The following is a 20,743-nucleotide window of genomic DNA, read 5'->3' on the forward strand; positions in this document are numbered from 1 at the left end:
CACAGTACAGCACATCCATGCTACAAAACCCTGCTATAAAATAATATATTTCCACAGGAAAGTCTCAAGACCCATGGTCAAGTGCAAAAACAAAGCCTGTAAGAGAGTTAGAACATACTGCATGGAAAAGAGGAAACTCAGACGCTATCTCGGTGGTTGAGAAATAAGAGCTCTGGGATCATCTACGCAAAGGAAGACCAGTAGGAGTGGAAATCAGGAGAGCCTCTGCAGAGAACTGTATGGAGGACCTTCAAGAAACTAAAGCTGGATCTGCTGTAAGACCCAGTTATTATATTTCCAGGAATATACCCCAAAGAAACACCAGCATGCAAAAGACATGCTTGCACATACTTGTTTATAACAGCAAAGCATAGGATCCACCTAGGTGCCCATCCATTAGGCAAATGGATAATTAAATGCGATGTACTCGTGTGTGTGTGTGTGTGTGTGTGTGTGTGTGTGTGTGTGTGTGTGTGTGTGTGCTGGACTATCAGGCTATATTAATGTTACTCGGCCATGACAATGAATATCCTATCATGTCAGCAAAACAGATGAACCTAGGGAATACTACGGTACATGAAATAGATGCAGACAAACTTTGCATATTTGCACCCATATGTGGGTGCTCAAAGAGTTGATTGTGGGAGGCTATAGAGATGACTCATTAGTTAAGAACACTTGCTGCTTTTGCAGAGGACATGGGTTCAGTTCCCAGTACCCACACGGTGGTTAACAACTGTCTGTAGCTCCACTTCCAGGGACTCTGGCACCCTCTTCTAGTCCTTATAGGCTTTGTACTCATGTAGAGCACACACACACACAATCAGGCAAAATACTCATACATGTAAAATCATTTTTAAGTTGACTATGGGGCTGAGGATAGGCTCAGAGGGCAAAGTGCTTGCCTAACACTCTGGAAGCCCCTAGTTTGATCTCCAGCACCATATAAACCAGATATAGTGGTACAGACCTGTAATCCCATCACTTGGGAGGTAGTGGCAGGGGAATTAGGAGTTAAAGGTCATCCTTGGCTATACAGTGATTTTGAGTCTGGTCTGGGCTACATGAGACCCTGTTACAAAAAAAAAGATTGGAATGTATAAGAGTGATTACTGGTGGTGTGAGGGGATAGGAGGTAGGCTGTGGCAGGCTGGATAGCGGGTACTTATGCACAAATGGATGTGATAAGTTCAGTGATAAGCACAGTGAGGGCTCTAGAGTAACTAGAAGAGAGGGCCTTAGAGGCCCCAAGTACAAAGGTGTGGTAAGGAGGTGGCACCGTTCATCACCCCCGTGTGGACAGAATGCACTGTATACAAGGATCAACATATCATGCCGGCCCCCACAAACATGTGTAATTATAATGTGCCAATAATGGGGAGGGGTACAGCCCATTGATTTGATCAAATTCAACTCAAAACAAACAAACAAAAAAAAAAACTACAAAACATCTAGTTCCAAGCTGTATGCATCATGCTTTTGTTTTCTGGTGATTTTTGTTCTGCTCTGCTTATTTGAGATAAGGTCTTCTTATGAAGCTCAGTAAGACTTTGAAACCATGATCCCCCTGCTTCAGCCTCCTCAGAGCTGGTGTTACAGACACAAACCTGCATGCCCAGTGTTTTCCTGTGTGTTCCTTATGCCCTAACATCCTGGATCTTGTTGACATGGAGGCACTGACCCTCCCAGAGTAGCCAGTCCCTACAGACAGTAATGGAAGCTCCCCTAGCAGGCAGGGCATGCCCTGGAGCACAGCTAGCTGGGTAAATCCTCCATTTCTCCGCCCCTGAGTGCCCTTTTTCTGTCCTCTGCATATTCTCACTCAGCAAACGGCTCTGAGGCTCCTCTTAGGTCTGACCTCTAAAGGGTTAACAAAAAGGATGAACAACAAACATTCACACGGGATGGGTTGGGAAGATGGCTCGGTTGGTACAGTGATTGCTGCCCAAGCATGAGGACCTGGGTTTGATTCTCAGCATCCACATAAGCAACCAAGCACGATGGTGTCCGCCAGTGCTGGAGAGGTGGAGTTTGATGCCCAGCCAGTGTAGCCAACATGAGGAGGCCCAGGTCGGTGAAAGACCCTGTCTCAAAGACCTAGGTGAAAAATGCCTGAGAAATGATACCCAAAATTAACCTCAGGTTTACACACACACTCATAACCAGGGGACTGTGACCCAGCAGTGGGAGACTTCAACAGAACAGCCCAGCCAAGGAATGGCTTCTTCCTCCTTCCAGAAGGTTCTCCATGGTAGAGTTGAGACAAAGAACCAACAGACCAGAGCCCAGGGGAGCTCCAGGAAAGGCCTGGAGAGACAAAGCCCAGTGTGCTCACAGGAGCAGTGTGCAAATGCTCCCTCAGGCCAGTGGAAGGAGTACTGGAGATCAGTTTGCAGACTCCTGGAAAGGCAGATGGGAAGGACCACCATAGGTGCTGATGAGGGAGACAGTCTGACAAACAACGCAGTTCCATGGTCCCAGGTCATGGCTTTAACTCCAAGAAAAAGAGTACACAGCAATACGCAGTGGGAAATCAGCACCAGGCTAGGCATGGAGACCCACAAACCCAGAGAGACATCCTGTGTCCCCAGATCCTGAGACAAACACACCACCTCAGCAGCATGTGGTGACCTAACCCTGAGAAAACACTGGATGATTTCCAAAGGCTGGAAAATAAAGAGCAGGTTTAATTACACATGTGCAAGCACACACACACCAAGGCTCACAGCCGTCAGTAATGCCAGTCCTAGGGGATCCGATGCCCTCTTCTGACTTCTGTGGGCACCAGGTACAGAAACACACATGCAGACAAACACCCATACACATAAAACATATAAATTCTTTTTTTTTCTTTTCTTTTTCTTTTTTTTTTGGGGGGGGGGTTTCAAGACAGGGTTTCTCTGTGTAGCTTTGGAGCCTATCCTGGCACTCGCTCTGGAGTCCAGGCTGGCCTCGAACTCACAGAGATGCTCCTGCCTCTGCCTCCCGAGTGCTGGGATTAAAGGCATGCGCCACCAACGCCCGGCTAAAATATTTTTAAATAAAAATAAACTTCCATAAAAGATAAAGACGGTGGGATTAAAGAAGGCTAAGATAGCAGATCTTGGTGGCCCACACCCAGAATCCCAGTACTTGGGTGATGGAGGCAGGAGGATTGGAGCCTCAGGGTCACCCCCAGCTGCATTGCAAGTTGGAGGCCATCTGGGCTAAATGAGACTCTTTAAAAATTCAAACAAACAAAAGTAAAACGAACAAATAGCAACTAGAAAGCTAAAGAAATATGACTCAAAATTCAATGTGGGACTCTAGACTGGATCTGGTTCTGGGAGAAGAGTAAGCACTGGTTTGAGAAGCATTTCTTAATAAGCTAAACAGGATGTTATAAACCATAGATTCCATCTATCAAGTTCTTCCATGTAATATCTACTGATGCTAACATGGTGTCACAGCTATGAAAAGAAATAACCCTAGTCTTAAGAAATCTTCCCTGCAGTATGTAGGACCAGAAGACTGTGACAAATATGAATTACCTTCAAACGAGAGGAAGAACAAGGAGGGAAGAAGGGGAAATGAGGAGAAAATTAAAACAACAGGAGGCGCACACAGCAGCATGCTTTGAGTGAAGGGCATGTGGGCCACCTCTGTACTAATTCCTGTTATTTTCTTTTCTTGTTTTTGTTTCTGTTTTTTTTTTTGTTTTTTTGTTTTTGTTTTTTGGGGGGGTTGGTTTTTTTGTTTGTTTGTTTGTTTATTTTGGTTTTTCGAGACAGGGTTTCTCTGTAGCTTTGGAGGCTGTCCTGGAACTAGCTCTTAGAGACCAGGCTGCTATCAAATCAGAGATCTGCCTGCCTCTGCCTCCCAAGTGCTGGGACTAAAGGCGTGCACTACCACCGCTATGGCTAATTCCTGTTATTTTCTTAACATCGTAAAACTGTATTGTTAATATTCAAGAAGGGTCACTATGGGTCAGTTTCTCATCTTTGAAACCAAGACAATGACGTGTGTATGTATGTTTCCAGCAACTTGTTTGCATCCTCTCATCATGAGTTAAACCCCGTCCATCCTGGGGCACACACACAAACACACACACACTCACTCCAGGGAAGAAATACTCAGGATCCGAGCCTCCTGGGCTCTCAGCTCTGCACGCCTGGCATGGAAAGACAGGAAATGAGAGATGGCAGGACCTTCCCCAGCCCCCGAACCCTCCTGGCCTCAGGCAGCCTTCCTTCCGGAACCTGACTCCCTAGAGGTAGTCCAGGGGTAACTTTAAATAGTTTTCCCCTTCAGTCCAGAGAAAGACAAAAAAAAAAAAAAAAAAAAAATTATCCTGCAATCCAGGGATGTCCTGGACTGAATCCAGAGCAAAATATAGTTTTCAAAATCCTTGAAAATGAGGGTGTGCCCAGTGCTTTTGAGCCTGCAGGGAACAATGGGATGGTGAACTTTCTGTATTTGAACCCCAAAGACCTCCTAACAAGTCCAGAAAACAGCCTGCAAAATGGAGGCTGACTTTACTATGCCTGCTGTTCCCAACTCTAAAACACCCTCATGAGTGCCCATCTGAGAGAGGATGCCCTGCGACAAGCCACTGAGAGCAGAGAGAAAAGGTCCTCCATACTTAGAATGGACCAGCAGTTTGGATTGCTAATGAGACCCTGGATGTACAGAGTTAAGATGAAGTCAGAAGAAACTAAAACCTCATGTAGACAATCACTGCATGATCTCACCACTTCTGGGGCAGAGAATGACAGACTTCAAGGCCGGCCTGGGCTACATAGTAAGATGTTGTCTAAATAAGTAAATGAAATATCCAGAGGTGGTGGTCTATAATCCCAGAACTCAGGTGAGGCAAGAGAATCATGAATTTGAGACCAGCCTGGGCTACATAGCTACACTCTGACTCAAAAACAAACAAACAAATAAGAAAAATTCACAGAAGAATAAACATGAAGGGGCATTAACCGTATGAAAGATGTTTAGCTGTAAGTCAAGGAAACACAAGCTACAAAATATCTCCCCTTGACCATCACACTAAAAGTAAAAAGACACCTTTTCTACACTGTTCATGAATGTAAGTTTGGTTATTTTTGAAAAGCAAATTGGAAGCATCTCCAAGCCTCTTTTTTGCAAATGTACATTTGTGCTTGCATGTCTGTGTGTTGGGGTAGAGCAAATGTACATTTGTGAGTATATGGCTGTGTGTTGGGGTGATGGATGCTGTGTACAGATAAAGGCACACCTTTATAACCAGGCATTGGTGCACCTATATGACCATGCATTTGGAAGACAGAGGAAAACTTCAGGTGTCATTCATTCCGTAGGATCTTTCACCTTGTTTTTTTGTGACAGAATCTCTCACTGGCCTGAAATTTGCCTGAGTAGGCTAGGCTGGCCAGGGCCCAGAGATTCATCCACCTATGTTCACCTTCCCAAGACTACGATTACAGGTGTATGCCACGGCATCTGACTTTTTATCTGGGTTCAAGGTGTCAGGATCAGGTCCTCATGCTGGCATAGCAAACAGTTCCCCAGCCCCTCCAAAAATCTTATATGCTTATTCTCTTTAATCTAATAGCCTCACTTCTAGGGACCAATGCTTAAAATAAAATATTAAAAAAAAAAAAACACTTAAGCCGGGCGTTGATGGTGCATGCCTTTAATCCCAGCACTCGGGAGGCAGAGGCAGGAGGATCTCTGTGAGTTCTAGACCAGCCTGGTCTACAAGAACTAGTTCTAGGACAGCCTCCAAAGCCACAGAGAAACCCTGTCTCAAAAAAACCAAACAAAAAAAAAATTGTTCACTGGATAATCATTTGAAGCAAGAAATTGGGAGAAAACCAAACTCCAGCCAGTAAGGGCAAGGTGAGACTAGGTTATCTTATCACTGATGTGGCAAGGTGATACAAATAGGGGCGTATCCAAGTCAGAATAACACATGACGACTGAGGAATGAATGTGACATACTGTCGAGTGATACACTGACATGGAAAGTGACAAAAAGCAAAGTGCAGGCCAATGCACACAGCTGGATGTCAGTTTTATAAGCAGGAGTCCTGTGTGTGTGTGTGTGTGTGTGTGTGTGTGTGTGTGTGTGTGTGTGTGTGTGTGTGTGTGAAGCTTGAAGCTTCATAGGCTCAGGGAGAGTGGAACAAGATCTAAACCAAGTTGCTAACACTTGATGCTATGAGAGAGAGGGAAGAAATGGTTGATAATAAAATAACTGATGCTTTCCCCTTATGCCTGCTTAATAATGGGGCTTGTACACACACACACACACACACACACACACACACACACACACACACGAACACACGCGCACACACACGCACACACATGCACACATATACATATACACACTTTTGTGTAGGTTTTAAAATTTAGGGTACATGTGTGTATATTCTTATATGTGTAAGTACACAGACCAGAGGTCAATCTTGCGTGGTGTTCCTCAGGACACCTTGTTTTTTTAAGACAGGAGTTCTCATTGGGACCTGCGGCTCATTAATTAGGTTTGGGTGAAGAGCCTGCTGTCTCTTGTCCCCCAGTGCCTGGATTACAGGCACACACCAACACCCAGATTTTACATGAGTTCTGGGGATTGAACTTGGGCCTTTGTGCTTGTGCAGCACAGACTAAGTCAGCACCCCAGCCCAATTCTTTTCTTTTAATGAAAGAATGTGTATACATGCCAAGGCATGCAGAGCATGCTCATGGGCTGTAGAATTGATGTGTGTGTGTCTGTGTGGATCCTGCTATAATCAATGGCCCACATACTCAACCTCTTCAGTGTTCCATCCATGGCAAAATTTTGGCAGACACACTGTTATTCAAACTTCAGAACAACCTTGCCACTTCCGTGTCCCAATAAGTGTCCCAAACAGTACTAGTCTGGGAATCACTGCTAAAGAGGGAGCTTAAATACCCCTGCCTCTCATTTTTAACTATGTGTGTATGTGAATGTGAGCACAGGTGTCCATGGAGGCCAGAAGAGGGCCCTGGAACAGGAATTGTAGGTAGTTGTGAGGCACCTGATGTAGGTGCCAGGAACTCAACTCAAGTCTTCTGCTCTTAACCACTGAGCAAGTCCCCCTACTCCCAGCCCCCTCCCCCACTATCCTTCATTCTCACGCCATTATGCAGGTCCTGGACAGCCTGGAAGACCTGGACCACTTGCTCCTCCCAGGATGGGACCTTTCAATTCCATCAACATCCTCCAGGGTTGGAGGCAGACACCAACTGACCCCTCCCTCAGGCACTCTGCCATCTCCTTCACATTTCCATCTTAGAAGGCTGTATTCAGATCCTCACATGGGTCACCCTCACCTCCTCCCCAAAGACTGAAGCCTGCCCAGTGCAATTTCTTTCTTTTTTTCTTTTCTGTTTGTTTTTGTTTTTCGAGTCAGGTTTTCTCTGTATTGCTTTGGGGCCTGTACTGGAACTCACTTTGTAGAGCAGGCAAGCTTCGAACTCACCTGCCTCTGCCTCCCAAGTGCTGAGATTAAAGGCATGTGCCACCAACACCTGGCTTACCCAGTGCAATTCCATGTGAGAAAGGTCCACCATTTCCCCAGAGGGCTCCCCCTCACTGGCTGTGGACCCTGGATACTCACATGAGCACATCCCCTTTCTATCTGAGCAGTCAGGACTCTAAAACAGCACCTTACAAGTAAACACAGAAGAACAGAGCATGGTGCCACCTCTGCCATCTATGAACCAGAATGAGGCAGTCTCTGTTAAAACCACAGTCGCCAAGAGCAACTTCAACAGGAGATGGCTGCATCACTCAAGACTTGAAGCAACTGGGCACCAGAAGAGCAGCACAGAGGACAGGAGTGCTAGTCACTAACTGGGTGGAGTACCCATTCTGCAGCAGGTCCCTTACACTTCCCTCAATACACCCTAAGAAAGTAAGTGACAGAGGCCTGGGAAGCACGTGTGACCTGCACAAGGCCATGTGGCTAGTTCTCAGCTCTTCTCGAAGTCTCAGTATCCACATGGGACTAGGTTATCCAGCCTGATGTGGGTGTGGAGGAGGAGCAGCTGGAGGAGGGACAGCTGAAGGAGCATCAGTGTTTAGGGAGTACTTCAGCTGCCCCCTGGGCCCAGCAAGTTACAGGCACCATCATTGGTGCTCAAACCTCAGAAAGAGTGAAGGCAAGCAGGTGTCTGGGTGTACATAGGAGGTCCTCCAGAGTCACCAGTCATGAAGGTGATGAGTGGGCACCCCATTCGCCAGGAAATGCTACTGTGAATACCGGGAAGAAAGGCCACCAAAGGCCATCACACCCTGGCTCTTAGTGTAAACCAGGGTCTCCAACTATACTGCTTCACTAAAAAGCAAGGGGACACAGTTACAGGAGAAAATGACCAGAAAAGATAGGAGTTCCCCTTAGGGTTGTATTCAAGATAAACAATCTTTCAGTGTATGTCTGCACATGCCATATTTGGAGAGTCTCTTTCAATTGGATGGCCTGTGTGTGTATCAGTTGGTTCTGGCCTCTCTACCTAGAGCTCAGCTGGGCATGGGGCCCTGTGGTCTTACCCTCAGGAGACTCTTCTTTTTCTCCCATGTTTATATTTGACAAACATTTAAGTAAAAACTATACCTGTGTTAATTAATTTCTCTTGGGAAATCACTTCCCAGGACAAATAAGACCAAGTAGCTTAATGTGCGGGTCCACCCTGTATTCATGTAATTATGTCACTATTTCTTTCTTTTTTCCATGGGAAGGAAGTTTTATTGGGGAAGGGAAGAAAGTGGGGGAAGGGAGAGAGGGGAGAGGAGGGAGGGAGGGAGAGAGAGAGAGAGAGAGAGAGAGAGAGAGAGAGAGAGAGGAAGGAGAGAGAGACCTGTCTGCATCCTCAGAGAGATAGTGGGGGGAGGAAAGTGCCATATTCTTTTCTATTTTAACAACTTTTTAAAATTTGTTAATATTTCTTTGGGGAGGGGCATGAGTATGCCACAGTACATGTGTAGAGTAGTGACTGTCGACCTTCTTAACACTGTGACCCTGAAATACAGTTCCTCATGTTGTGGTGATCCTCAACCATAAAATTATTTTGTTGCTACTTCATAACTGTAATGTAACTCTCTGATGTGTGACCCCATGGGGGTCTTGACCCACAGGCTGAGAAACACTGGTATAGGGCTAAGATGACAATGAATAGGAGTAGGTTTTCTCCTTTTGCAACATGGGTTCCAGGATGGAATTCCTATCATCAGACTTGGTGGCAATTGCCTTTACTAGCTGAGCCACCTTGCTGTCCCATAACATCTTCATTTCCATTTTACCAAAACTATTTTCACTGAGAAAAATTATTCTGCATTCATGTCTTCCACCATAAATCTGTCTCCCTTATTTTACATTCATCGATTGACTTATTTTATGTGCGTGACTGTTTTGCCCACATGCATATGTGTGAAAAGGGCATCAGATCCCCCAGAAGTGGAGTGGATGGTTGTGAGCTACCTGTAGGTGCTGAGAACTGAACCCAGGTTCGATGCAAGAGCAGTGAGTGCTCTTAGCCACTAAGCCATCTCTCCAGCCTGTATCTCTGATTCTTATTTTTTGGGTGAACATCAGGTGTTACAAGATGCCACTCTCTCACATTTTGGGTAACTTTGCATGGAATTGTTCCCATCAAGTCTAATTTTCCTAACTGTGAGTTGACAGCTACTGTCGTAGGATTCTTCAGTCTGATTTCACTTCATTAACACCTTTACTACACATTATTTCAGCCCTTTGCTTTATTTTCTTAAACAATTGTGGGTTTTAATTATTTATTTTTATTTTATGTACGTTGGTGTTTTGCCTTCATGTATGTCTGTATGAGGGTGCCGGGTCCCCTAGAACAGAAGTTACAGACAGTTGTGAGCCAACATGTGGGTGCTGAGAATTGAACCCAGGTCCTTTGGAAGAGCAGCAAGTGCCCTTAACCATTGAGCCATCTCTCCAGCCCCCAAAAATAATTGTGTTTTTTAAATTTAGCTCTTTTTATCATTTTATAGTGACTATTTCACCAGTAATTACGTGCCTAAACAGCACAAGAGTGACTATTCATATTTAGTTTTAGCTAATCAGAAGCCAGAACAGGGACTGGAGATGCAGCTCAGTTAAAGGAGTACGTGCCTAACAGACTTGGAGCCCTGGGTTCAATCCCAGCATAAACCGAGAGAGGTAACACAGGCCTGTAACCATCACTTGGAAGGGAGATTAGAAGTTAAACCTAGGCCGAGCGTTGGTGGCGCACACCTTTAATCCCAGCAATCAGGAGGCAGAGGCAGGTGGATCTCTGTGAGTTCAAGGCCAGCCTGGTCTCCAGAGCTAGTTCCAGGACAGGCTCCAAAGCTACACAGAGAAACCCTGTCTCGAAAAACCAAAAAAAAGTTAAACATAGAATAATAAATAAATAAATAAATAAATAAATAGAGAAGCTCCTTTCTGGAATGCTCTCAGAGCTCTGATGCTGTGGGCCTTCCACCCTGGATACCCACTGGCCTCTTCAGAGCAACTCCCAGGAGTGAAGACGCTGCAACCACTATGGTTTCTTTCCTTCCTTCCTTCCTCCCTCCCTCCCTTCCTTCCTTCTTTTTGACTTTTTTATAATTAAAACATTATTTTCACATAATACATTTTGATCATTTTTCCCTTCCTCAGTCCCTCTCAGATTCTCCCTATCTCCTTACCCATGCAACTTTGAGTTCTTTTTCTAACTCTCCCATTTAAAATACAGAAAGACAAAACAGTAACAATGAAATAAAGTAAACCACTAGAACATAAAAATGAAATCAAAATAAACAAGCAAAAGATTGAAAAGACAAAAAAAAAATCCAAACAAAGCAAAATGAGGCAAAAAAAAAAAGTCTGTAGAAATACTATAGAATTCATTTTGTGATGGCCAGCTACTCCTGGGTATGTGGCCTGTCCTGAGGTGTGGTTAATATACCCCACGAGACCCCACTGGAAAAAAAAAAACTGATTTTTCCTTTGCCAGCAGGTCAGTTGCAGATCACCTGTTGGTTAGGAGCGGGAGCCCACAGTTTCTTTCTTAATCCTCACGGTGCAGGGCTGAGAGACAGTGCTCAGACATTTAAGAAATAGCCAGAGCTGGAACTTTCTAAAGATCTGGAGCTGTCTGTTTGATACAAGAAGCCACCAACCACAGGGAGATGTTCACATTTAAAACACTAAGCTAAAGTGAAGAACTGGAGTGCGGTCCCGAGCAACTGTATTCTCAACATTTGGGGAACAGGTAACAAGACCAAGCACTCCAGGTCTCCCTGGGCTACATAGCAAGACGGGGGAGAGGAGAGAGAAGAGGAACAAGGCAAGAGACTTGTGAGCAAAGGTTCAGAGAGACAGGCTATGCAGGATGAAGGGAGCCTTAGGGGGATTCTATATGCAGGTAAAAGAAAACAGGAGCTCTGGATCTGGTAGAGGGAGCAAAGGTGAGGGGGAGAGGGAGGGAAAAAGGAAGGGAGGAAAGGAAGGAAGGAAGGAAGGAAGGAAGGAAGGAAGGAAGGAAGGAAGGAAGGAAGGAAGGAAGGAAGGAGAGAGGACGTGGGAAGTCCCACTTAGGGGTAAGAGCTACCTGCTTGGAAGAAGGCCAGAGAGGACAGTGAGGTTCTCTCTCACAGAGGAGAGCCAGGAATCCAAGGGTGTGGCTGCAATAAGACCCCTCAGGACTTCGATGACAGCAGAGGCCTGAGAACAGTAGGATGGCAACAGTCACCATCTCCTCAGGAGCCAACAGTGTGGCTGGGGGGCACTGAGCAGGTGTACCATGGAAACATTCACTGTACTTGTCTTAGTTACTTTTCTATTGCTGAAGAGACACCATGACCAAAGAAACTGATAAAAGAAAATGTTTAATTTGGGGCTTATTGTTCCAGAGGGGTAGAGTCCATGCCATCATGGTGGGAAGTATAGTAGCAGGAAGGCAGGCATGATGCTGGCAGACACTGGGAGCTCATACTCAATCAACAGGCAGGAGGCAGAGAGAGTTAACTGTGAATGGTGTAAGCTTTTGGGACCTCAGATCCCACTTCCAGTGACACACCTCCTCCAACAAGACCACAAACCCTAATCCTTCCCAAACAGTTCCTCCAACTGGGCACCAGGTATTTAAATATATGAGTCTGGTGGGGGGGGGGATTCTCATTCAAACTGTACTGAATCACTAAACTTCTTTGTCCCTGAAAATTTTAATGTCGTGTGGCTGTCCTTTCGACTGCTTAGTATGTTTCCTATTTTAGTCTTAGAATTTTTAATGTTTCTGGGTTTGATTCCTTTCCATTTGTCTTTCATGTGTGTGTGTGTGTGTGTGTGTGTGTGTGTGTGTGTGTGTGTGTGCTATGCATGTGTGTGTAAATGTGGGGTGGGAGGGGTCACTGCCTGGGATGTGTGTGAGAAGGCCAGAGGTTGATTTGGGGTACTTTCTTCATTCTCTCCATCTTATTTTTTTGAGACAAGTTCTCTCACTGAACCTGGAGTTCCCTGTTTCAGCTAGATTGGCTGGCCAGTAAGTACCAGAGAGCCAGCCACCTGATCCTGTGCCCCTGGCACTGGCGCTACAATTGCATGCTGTCATATCCAGACAGGGTATGTGGGTGCCAGGGAGCTAAACTGGGGTCCTCAAGCTTGCATAGCAAGTACATTGCCAGCTGAGCCATCTCCATAGCCCATTTTTCTTCTTTTCTTATACAAGCTTTTGAGTGTAGTTTTCAGTCTGACAATGAGGAATTACCATGCAGGGACAATGTCCCCTCCTGCTGCTTTGGATAGGATTACCTAAGGCACAGACATTAAAGTTAGGTGCCGTGAAGCCCACAGACCCATTTGTTCTGACCATTCCCTCACAGAATAGGGTGTTTAGGTAGCTCTGTCCTTCTGCAGATATTCACAAATGTGGGCCTAAATTTAAACTTAGTCTATTACAATTTAATTTTTAATCGCTGACCACCAGATTAAGATAAATGCTTAGAAAAATTTAAAAAAAAAGAACACATCCAAGTGTTTGTAAGACAGAAAGTTCTGGTAAGTGATGATGCCTAGTGAACTGGATATTCTGGATGTGGAGGTTTAAGGAACTGCTTCCCAGCATGCTGGCCTGCGATGACCTGCTCACATGGGAACTAGTGAGCCAGAGGACACCAACAGGGACCAGTGAGATGATGTATACATCCTCCCTCTGCAAAACGTATGACCCACAGAGCCAGACAGCCTCTATGTAGCCATGAGCTGTCCCCTGTATGCCCAGCCTAGCCCGTGAACTAACCAAAACTATGTCCACAATCCCTGCTCTCCTGTCCCCTCTGGGGTCTCAGACTCCTCCCACAGCTCCTAGGAAAGTGCTGAATATGATAATGAAGACATGAAAATGAAACCTGCATTTCCTCTTGGCCTGCAGTACCCAGGCTGTCCACCTTTGCCTCACTAAACTCTCAACTCCTACGTCATCAGAGGAACTGAACTATGCAGAGAGCCCAGAGGCCAGCTGCCAGGGGCCTTGGGAGCCTCTAAAATGCAGAGATTCCAGAGCTAAGAGAAAGAACACAAACACCTGCCCTCTGGCCACACACAGCTCCAGCATAGCTCTTTGGGAATGTCACCAATCTAATCTTAGAGTCTCTGTTTCCCGTCTGTAAGGATGATGACAGCAGCATCTGATAGAGAAAGATCTCATCTCATATACCAGGCTTACACAGGGCCAGGAACCCAGCTAAGCTCTGTCCAGGGCCAGCTGGAAGGTTCTCCTTTGCTACTGTTCGCCCACCACTCCCTTCTCAACAAGGCTGCATCTGTCACACCCTGAATTCCCACAAGAACTCACTACCCCTGCTCCCACACACCGGAACCACTTTCCCCTCCATATCCTGGCCCTGGGTGACTGTGGGCCCTTCTCCAGAAAGCCTTCCCAGACTGCCCAGTGTCCAGAATTGCTCCCTGCCTAGACTGCAGGTCTACCTTCAAGCTCATTGGTACCTCATGGAGGATGATGGAGGTGTCTGCCTTCCACAAAGCATCTAGCTGAGAAGGTAGCAAAGACCACAGCTTTAGTTTATTAATTAATTGATTATTCTTAATTACTGTGTGTGTGTGTGTGTGTGTGTGTGTGTGTGTGTGTGTGTGTGTGTAAGATGTCAGGCGTGCCATGGTCAAGGCACAACGTCAAGAAGTCTTTTTCCACCTCTGTGTGGGCCCCAGGTCATCAAGCTTGAATGTCAGGGCCCTTACCTCTTGGCCTGCAGTGAGGCATCTCAAGAGCTGTGGGCCACAGCTTCCTAAACCTTGGGTTAGGTAGCATCTCATAACTTAATGTGAACATTGCAAAACACTTAGCAATGGTAAAATTTTCTAAACTCAGCCAGGTGTGGTGGGGCATGCTTTTCGTTCTTCATTCTGGAGACAGAGGTAGGCAGATCCATGTGAGTTCAAGGCTAACCTGCAGTGTTATGTAAAGAGATCCTGTCTCAAAAAAAGGAAGGAAGGAAGGGAGGGAGGGAGGGAGGAGGAGGGAGAGAGGGAGGGAGGGAGGGAGGGAGGGAGGGAGGGAGGGAGGGAGGGAGGGAGAGAAAAAAAAAGAAAGAGAAAAAAACAGGAAAAGATTTCTAAACCCATCAAAAACACAATTTGGAATAAACAAGATAATGGCAGTGCTTACCTATGTCCCTTCAAGGAGACTTGGCTCTGAGCACACAGACTGCGCATACGCACCTTGCACTGTGCATGTCATCATGCCAAGCAAGACTCACAAACACTGCCTCAAACATCTGGGCTTAGGTTCAAGACTGTATGCTGGAGACCCCAGGGTATTTAAGTGTACATGCAAAGTTTTTTGCTCTTGTAGAAAACCTTAGCATTTCCTACCACTTTCTTACTATCATCTTCAGCATGTAAGTGTTGTGGGTATTCACCAGAAACGACTGCTCAAAAATGGGTTTAAGCCAATAGAAAGCCATTAGCCAGCTGGCAACTACACTGGATGTTCAGGGATCCCAGTGTAGCACTGAGTCTTTCTCAGGAAGAGCTTTTAAGAACAAAATCATGTTCTGGGTTGGCATATTTTGGTTAATAAGAACAGTTGGCCAGAACTACAGAAGCCAAAATGCCAGGTTAGTACATTTAGAGACTTTCCCAGATGTATGGACTTTGATGGATTAGGTCTTTGTTTTGACTTTGGTGGTGGTGCTGTCTCCGTGCTATATTTTACAGCTTGAATGGCACTTCCACCATGGAGTCAGTTGTGCTAAAGTCTGGGGCCTTGTTACAATAGGTACTAGATGAATATATCTTTAGATTACATTGTGTTCATGTGTTTTATTTTAATAACTGCTGTTTGGGTTGATGATTTGAATTTCATCTTAAAATATTAAATTAATTTTGATTTAGGATAGGAATGAATCTCCAAAAATTTCTAAAATGGCCCTAGACATTCTTCTGCCATTTGGCACTGTGTACTTAAGTGAAGTGGCACTCTGAACATTGATGGCTCTAAAATCAAAATACCAAACCACTCTACAGGATGATGCTCTGTCCTGCAGTATCAAATACTCAGCTGAGAGTTAATATTCAGGTAAAATTAAAGCACATCCATGTCAGGATGCAAAGTTGCTCTCATCTTCAATAAATGGTAACATTATATAAAAAACATAAAAAAAATATTTTTGATCTCACTGTGTAGCCCTGGATAGCCTGGAACTTGCTATGTACACCAAGCTAGCTTCCAAATCACAGAGATCTGCCTGCCTCTGCCTCCCAAGTGCCAGGATTAAAAGTGTGGTGCACACTTTTACTTTAATGTCCATTTAAAGTAAATTTCTTTATGAGCTATTATCAGTAAATATTTAATTTACCCACTTTATATAGTTATATATCCAAAGTCATATATAAATGCCTCAAGAGGGTCCTGACTGGAAAAGACAAGAGATACACTGAGTTTCTCCAGTGGCAGTCTGGGCTCCCCACGCTGCACCACTTCAGAGGCACAAGGAGAGCCCTCTCATGCCTCAGGGACGCCAGATCGTGAACCCAGAACCAGCTTGAACCACAAAGAAACAGTAATGGTTTAGATTCTTCCTCTCAGCTTTGAAGGTTTCAAACTTTGCAGGTGTTTCACAGCCTGAGGCCCTCCCTGCGTTCCTGATCCCTCCTCCTTCCCACTCTCCACACTCAGGTTCACATAACCAAGACTCCCTGACTCAGATACAGCTGACCCAGTTCCCAAACAAAGGCTCCCCTGTGGGCACGTCTGTGAGCAGCCAGCCCATGCTCCTCGGGGCCAGATAATCAGTGAACAACACCAGGCACTTGAGCCCACTCAGCACAACTGCACCCTGTACCCCCCACTGATCCCTATCCTTACCTAAGTCCTGTATCCATAGATCCTCTCAGGCTATGTCTCCGGGCCACTTATACCCACAGCCAACCCGCCCATCAAGCTTTGGAAGTCTTGCCGACCACTCTATTTATAAGGCTCAAGGAAGTCACTCATCACCTACCTAGACAGAGTCTGCTTTTGCCAGTAAGATTTTGTCAACCTAACTAAAGTGTTCGAGTGCTTTGAACACACACACACACACTCACACACACGTACACACACACCACACATCACATGATGGGGGAGGGAAGAAGGAGTGAGAGGGAGGGAGGGAGGAAGGGAGGCAGGGAGGCTGCTAGGTGAGGGAAGTGGATAATGGATACTTCAGTATCACAGTTCTTACCTCAGGGTCCACTTCTTCCATTCAGCCCTCCTCCTCTGCCCGCTCCTAGCTGCAGCTTCTCTTTGTCTACCCACCTTCTGGAGTGTGTGTAGCTGCCTTCACCAGCCAGGAAAAGGCAAGGAATACCCCCTTCCAGCAAGAGGCTACAGGGAGAGACTGGAACCTGCTCCTACCTGCTCCCCACAGCCTGCACTCTTGCACAAAAACTCCTGGACACTTGATCCCAGCACACCTTCCCTCCCCTGCAGCCTGTGCAGCTCCCAGCAGCAATGTCAGCCAAGTTCCTGAGGCTACAGCAAGGTTTTGCTCCAGCATCCACCACTGGATCGGTCCATGAAAAGCTGTCTTCAGTAAGTAAATGCTAACAGGAAGCACTGGCCCTTGGGAGCTCTGATTCCAGGGTCTATATTCATCAAAACTCACCTATACCTTCAAGTTCCCAGGCCACTGTTGGACCCACTCACCTATTTCTCCCCATTGTCTCATGGTCCTTGACCACCACATGAAGTTCTGAGCCCTGGTCTAGAGGAATACCTTTGAGGTCCCACTCAAAGCCCTGGAAAAAAAAAAAAGAAAGAAAAGGTAATTTAACATGTGGTAAGCAGACATTCAGACTGGTGTTCATGGATGAGCATTATATAGGTGGGTGGGTTGGTGGATGAATGGATGGATGGATGGATGGATGGATGATGGATGGATGAGTAGGTGAGGGAAGTGGATGATGGATGTTGTGCTGGCTAGTTTTAAGTCAACTTGACACAAGCTAGAATCATTGGAGAGGAAGGAGCCTCAATTAAGAAAATGCCAGCCGGGCGTTGGTGGCGCACGCCTTTAATCCCAGCACTCGGGAGGCAGAGGCAGGCGGATCTCTGTGAGTTCGAGGCCAGCCAGGTCTCCAGAGTGAGTGCCCGGACAGCCTCCAAAGCTACAAAAGAAAAAAAAAAAAAAAAAAGAAAATGCCTCCATACCATCTAGCTGTAGGCAAGCCAGTAGGGCATTTTCTCAATTAATGATTGATGTGAGGGCCTAGTCCATTGTGGTTCTAGGTTCTTTAAGAAAGCAGGCTGCTGGACAGTGATAGCACATGCCTTTAATCCCAGACCTCGGGAGGCAGAGGCATGAGGATCTCTGTGAGTTCAAGGCCAGCCTGGTCTACAAAGTGAGTTTCAGGACAGCCTCCAAAGCCACATAGAAATCCTGTCTCAAAAAAAAAAAAAAAAAGCAGGCTGAGCATGGGGAGCCAGTAAGAAGCAGCCCTCCTTAGCCTCTACATCAGCTCCTGACTCTAGTTTGAGTACTGCCAACTTGTTTGGGTACTTCTCCTGTCTTCATTCAATGATGAACAGTGACACGGAAGCATAAACTAAATAAATCCTTTCCTCCCCAAATTGCTTTTGATCATGTTGTTTCATCATAGCAGCAGGAAGATGCATAGATGGATAAGTACATGGATGGATGGATGGGTGAGTAGGTAAGTAAATCAAGGAGTGAGTGGATGTAAGGGTGGGTGAATGAATACATGGGTGGGATGGAGGGTAGGTGCATGGATGGCTGGATACTTGGACAAGTAGGCGAGTGATTGGATGCATGGATGGGTGGATGCTTAGATAAAGGGTAGGAAGCTAGGTGGGATGAATGATAGGTGGGTAGGTGAGTGGGTAAATGGATGAATATATTGATGGTTTTGTGGGTGGGTAGATACATGAATGGGTGGATAGATGGGTGGAAAGGTAGCTAGATGAATAGATAGATGGGTTGGAGGATAGATGAATACATGGATGAGTGAGTTGATGCATGCATGTATGTATGTATGTATGTATGTATGTATGTATGTATGTATAGATGGATGGATGGATGGATGTTACGATAAATCTTTCCGCCAAAAGCTGCCTGAGCCCCACCGCCACGTGTGCACTTTACACCAGCCACCTGCCTGAGTTAGGCCCAAATGAATACACAGAAACTTGTATTAGGTACAATGCTGCTTGGCCAATGACTAGGATTCTCATCTGTTAGTTCAGTCTCAATTATCATACATCTATATATTTTATAAGACTTATCTTATCAGACATCTTATTGGCGTCCCTCCTTGCTGGTGGCTCACATCCTGCTGCTGGGGGAGGCAAATGGGGAAAAAGGGACCCTTCCTGTTTCTTCTTTGCTTAAATATGAGTCTCCTTGCTATGTTACTTCCTGCCTGGATCAGCACTTCTGTACTACATTTCCCAGAATCCTCTTTGACTTCTAGTTCTGTCTAACTTGCTGTCTCATTGGCCAAACAGTATTTTATTTAACAATCAATAAGATAAGCATACACAGTAGTACATTCCCCATCAGATGGATACCAGAATCCCAGAGCTTCAGAGGTGATGCTAAGAACTAGAGACAACAAAACAGAAGAGGAAGCCTCACTGCACTAGCCTCCTCTCCAACTCATCCCAGGATACTACAACAAAAGCACAGCAGTAACAATGCCAGGTGATCATCCTTCAGGGTCCTCACACCAAGATCATATGGTCATCCAAAAGCCAGACTCCTGGTGGGCAGAATGAGTAAGTTAAGGAGAGCCTATCAGAGGTCCCTCTCTGCACCTGACTCTGTCCTCAGCTGTGCTTCAGAGGACCACATGGAAGCCATCTCTACAGAAAGCTGCACAAGGGGACAGAACCAGTGGAAACAACGGTGGACTTGGTTAAACAGGGACATGCTATGGAGAGGAGGTAGCTTTGGCCTGTGAGAACGAAAGTAGACAGGCAAGGGAGACCTGGCTGGCCTGAGCTGGAAAGCAGAGACAAAAACGAAACAAAACAAAATGAAAACAAAAACAAGCATCTCCCCCCCAACCCCCCCCCACCCATCAGCATGCACTGTGGGCAGGGTCTCTGGATAGAGCTGGATCCCTACCCTCCTGAGAAAGCTGCCTCTTGGGACAGCCCCCTGCAGAGGTAGCAGAGGCAGAGACAGGTTAGGGAGGGGGGAAAAAGATGGTGTACCTCATTCCACACGGGGTTCACACTGTTCTTGATGACTTTGGTTCTCTTCTTCACCCCTGTGGGAGACAAAGAAGGGAGAGCTGAGACACGTCCCACTGGGGCCCATCCGCCCTGCCAGGTTCAGCTGTTGAGACCCCACTTCGGACTCAGCTCCAAAGGAAAGTTCACAAAACCAGCGTGACCTAGGAATGTCCAATGGCTGTCATACTTCTCCATTAGCTTTGGGGGCCACTAAACAACAGTGTAATCAGAAGGACTTTAAAAAAAAATGTCCAATTGGCAGGCATGGTAGTGTGTGTCTTTAATCCCAGCACCTAGGAAAAAGACACAGGTGGATTTCTGTGAGTTTAAGGCCAACTTGGTCTATGTAGAGAGTTCCAGGCCAGCCTCAAAAAGAGGAAGAAGTAGGGGTGGGGGGGGAGGAGAAGGAGGAGGGGGAGGCAGAAGAGGAAGAGAAAGAAAAGAAAGTGTCTGAGCTGACTTCTCATGAGTTGTGTCATACCTGCCCCTCTATTCTCCCAGCTCTGCCACCACCCCCACACCTATGCTGCAGGGTAACCCAGGCCCCACTGTCTTAGGCAAGCACACGACCACTGAACTACATCTCCAGACCCTACGAGTGAAAATGAACATTTAGGGCGGGTGATGCAGCTTAGTAGGTAGAGTGCTTATCTAGTGTGTACAGGCCCTGGGCTTAATCCCAAGCACCGCATAATCTACCTATGGTGGTTTACTATCGCTCAGGCACCAGAGGCAGGAGGACCAGCAGTTCAAGGCCAGCCTTAGCTACACAGTGAGTTTGAGGCTAGCCTGGGCTACCTGGGAGACTGTCTCAAGCCATCTTTTTAAATGATAAAAATAAAATTAATAAGCAAACATGAATAATCTTCAAAGAAGATATTCAATTTCTCTCTCTCTCTCTCTTTTTTGATTTTTTGAGACAGGGTTTCTCTGTGTAGCTTTGGAGCCTATCCTGGCGCTCGCTCTGGAGACCGGGCTGGCCTCGAACTCACAGAGATCCACC

The 20,743-nt window shown here is 46.0% G+C and overlaps 1 protein-coding gene across 4 annotated transcripts in view; it reads right to left on the minus strand.

The window, feature by feature from the left end:
• Nucleotides 1-20,743, minus strand: part of Dysf (dysferlin) — a 199,811-nt gene that overhangs the window by 152,654 nt on the left and 26,414 nt on the right. For all 4 annotated transcript variants that reach the window (XM_027428547.2, XM_027428543.2, XM_027428546.2 and 1 more), the window contains exons 2-3: nt 19,720-19,775; nt 17,191-17,282 (exon numbers count right to left, since the gene is read on the minus strand). In XM_027428547.2, coding sequence (XP_027284348.1) covers nt 17,191-17,282; nt 19,720-19,775 — 148 coding nt within the window. The remainder of the gene's footprint in view (nt 1-17,190; nt 17,283-19,719; nt 19,776-20,743) is intronic.

Source organism: Cricetulus griseus, chromosome 8, assembly GCF_003668045.3.
Source record: "Cricetulus griseus strain 17A/GY chromosome 8, alternate assembly CriGri-PICRH-1.0, whole genome shotgun sequence".
NCBI lineage: Eukaryota > Metazoa > Chordata > Mammalia > Rodentia > Cricetidae > Cricetulus > Cricetulus griseus.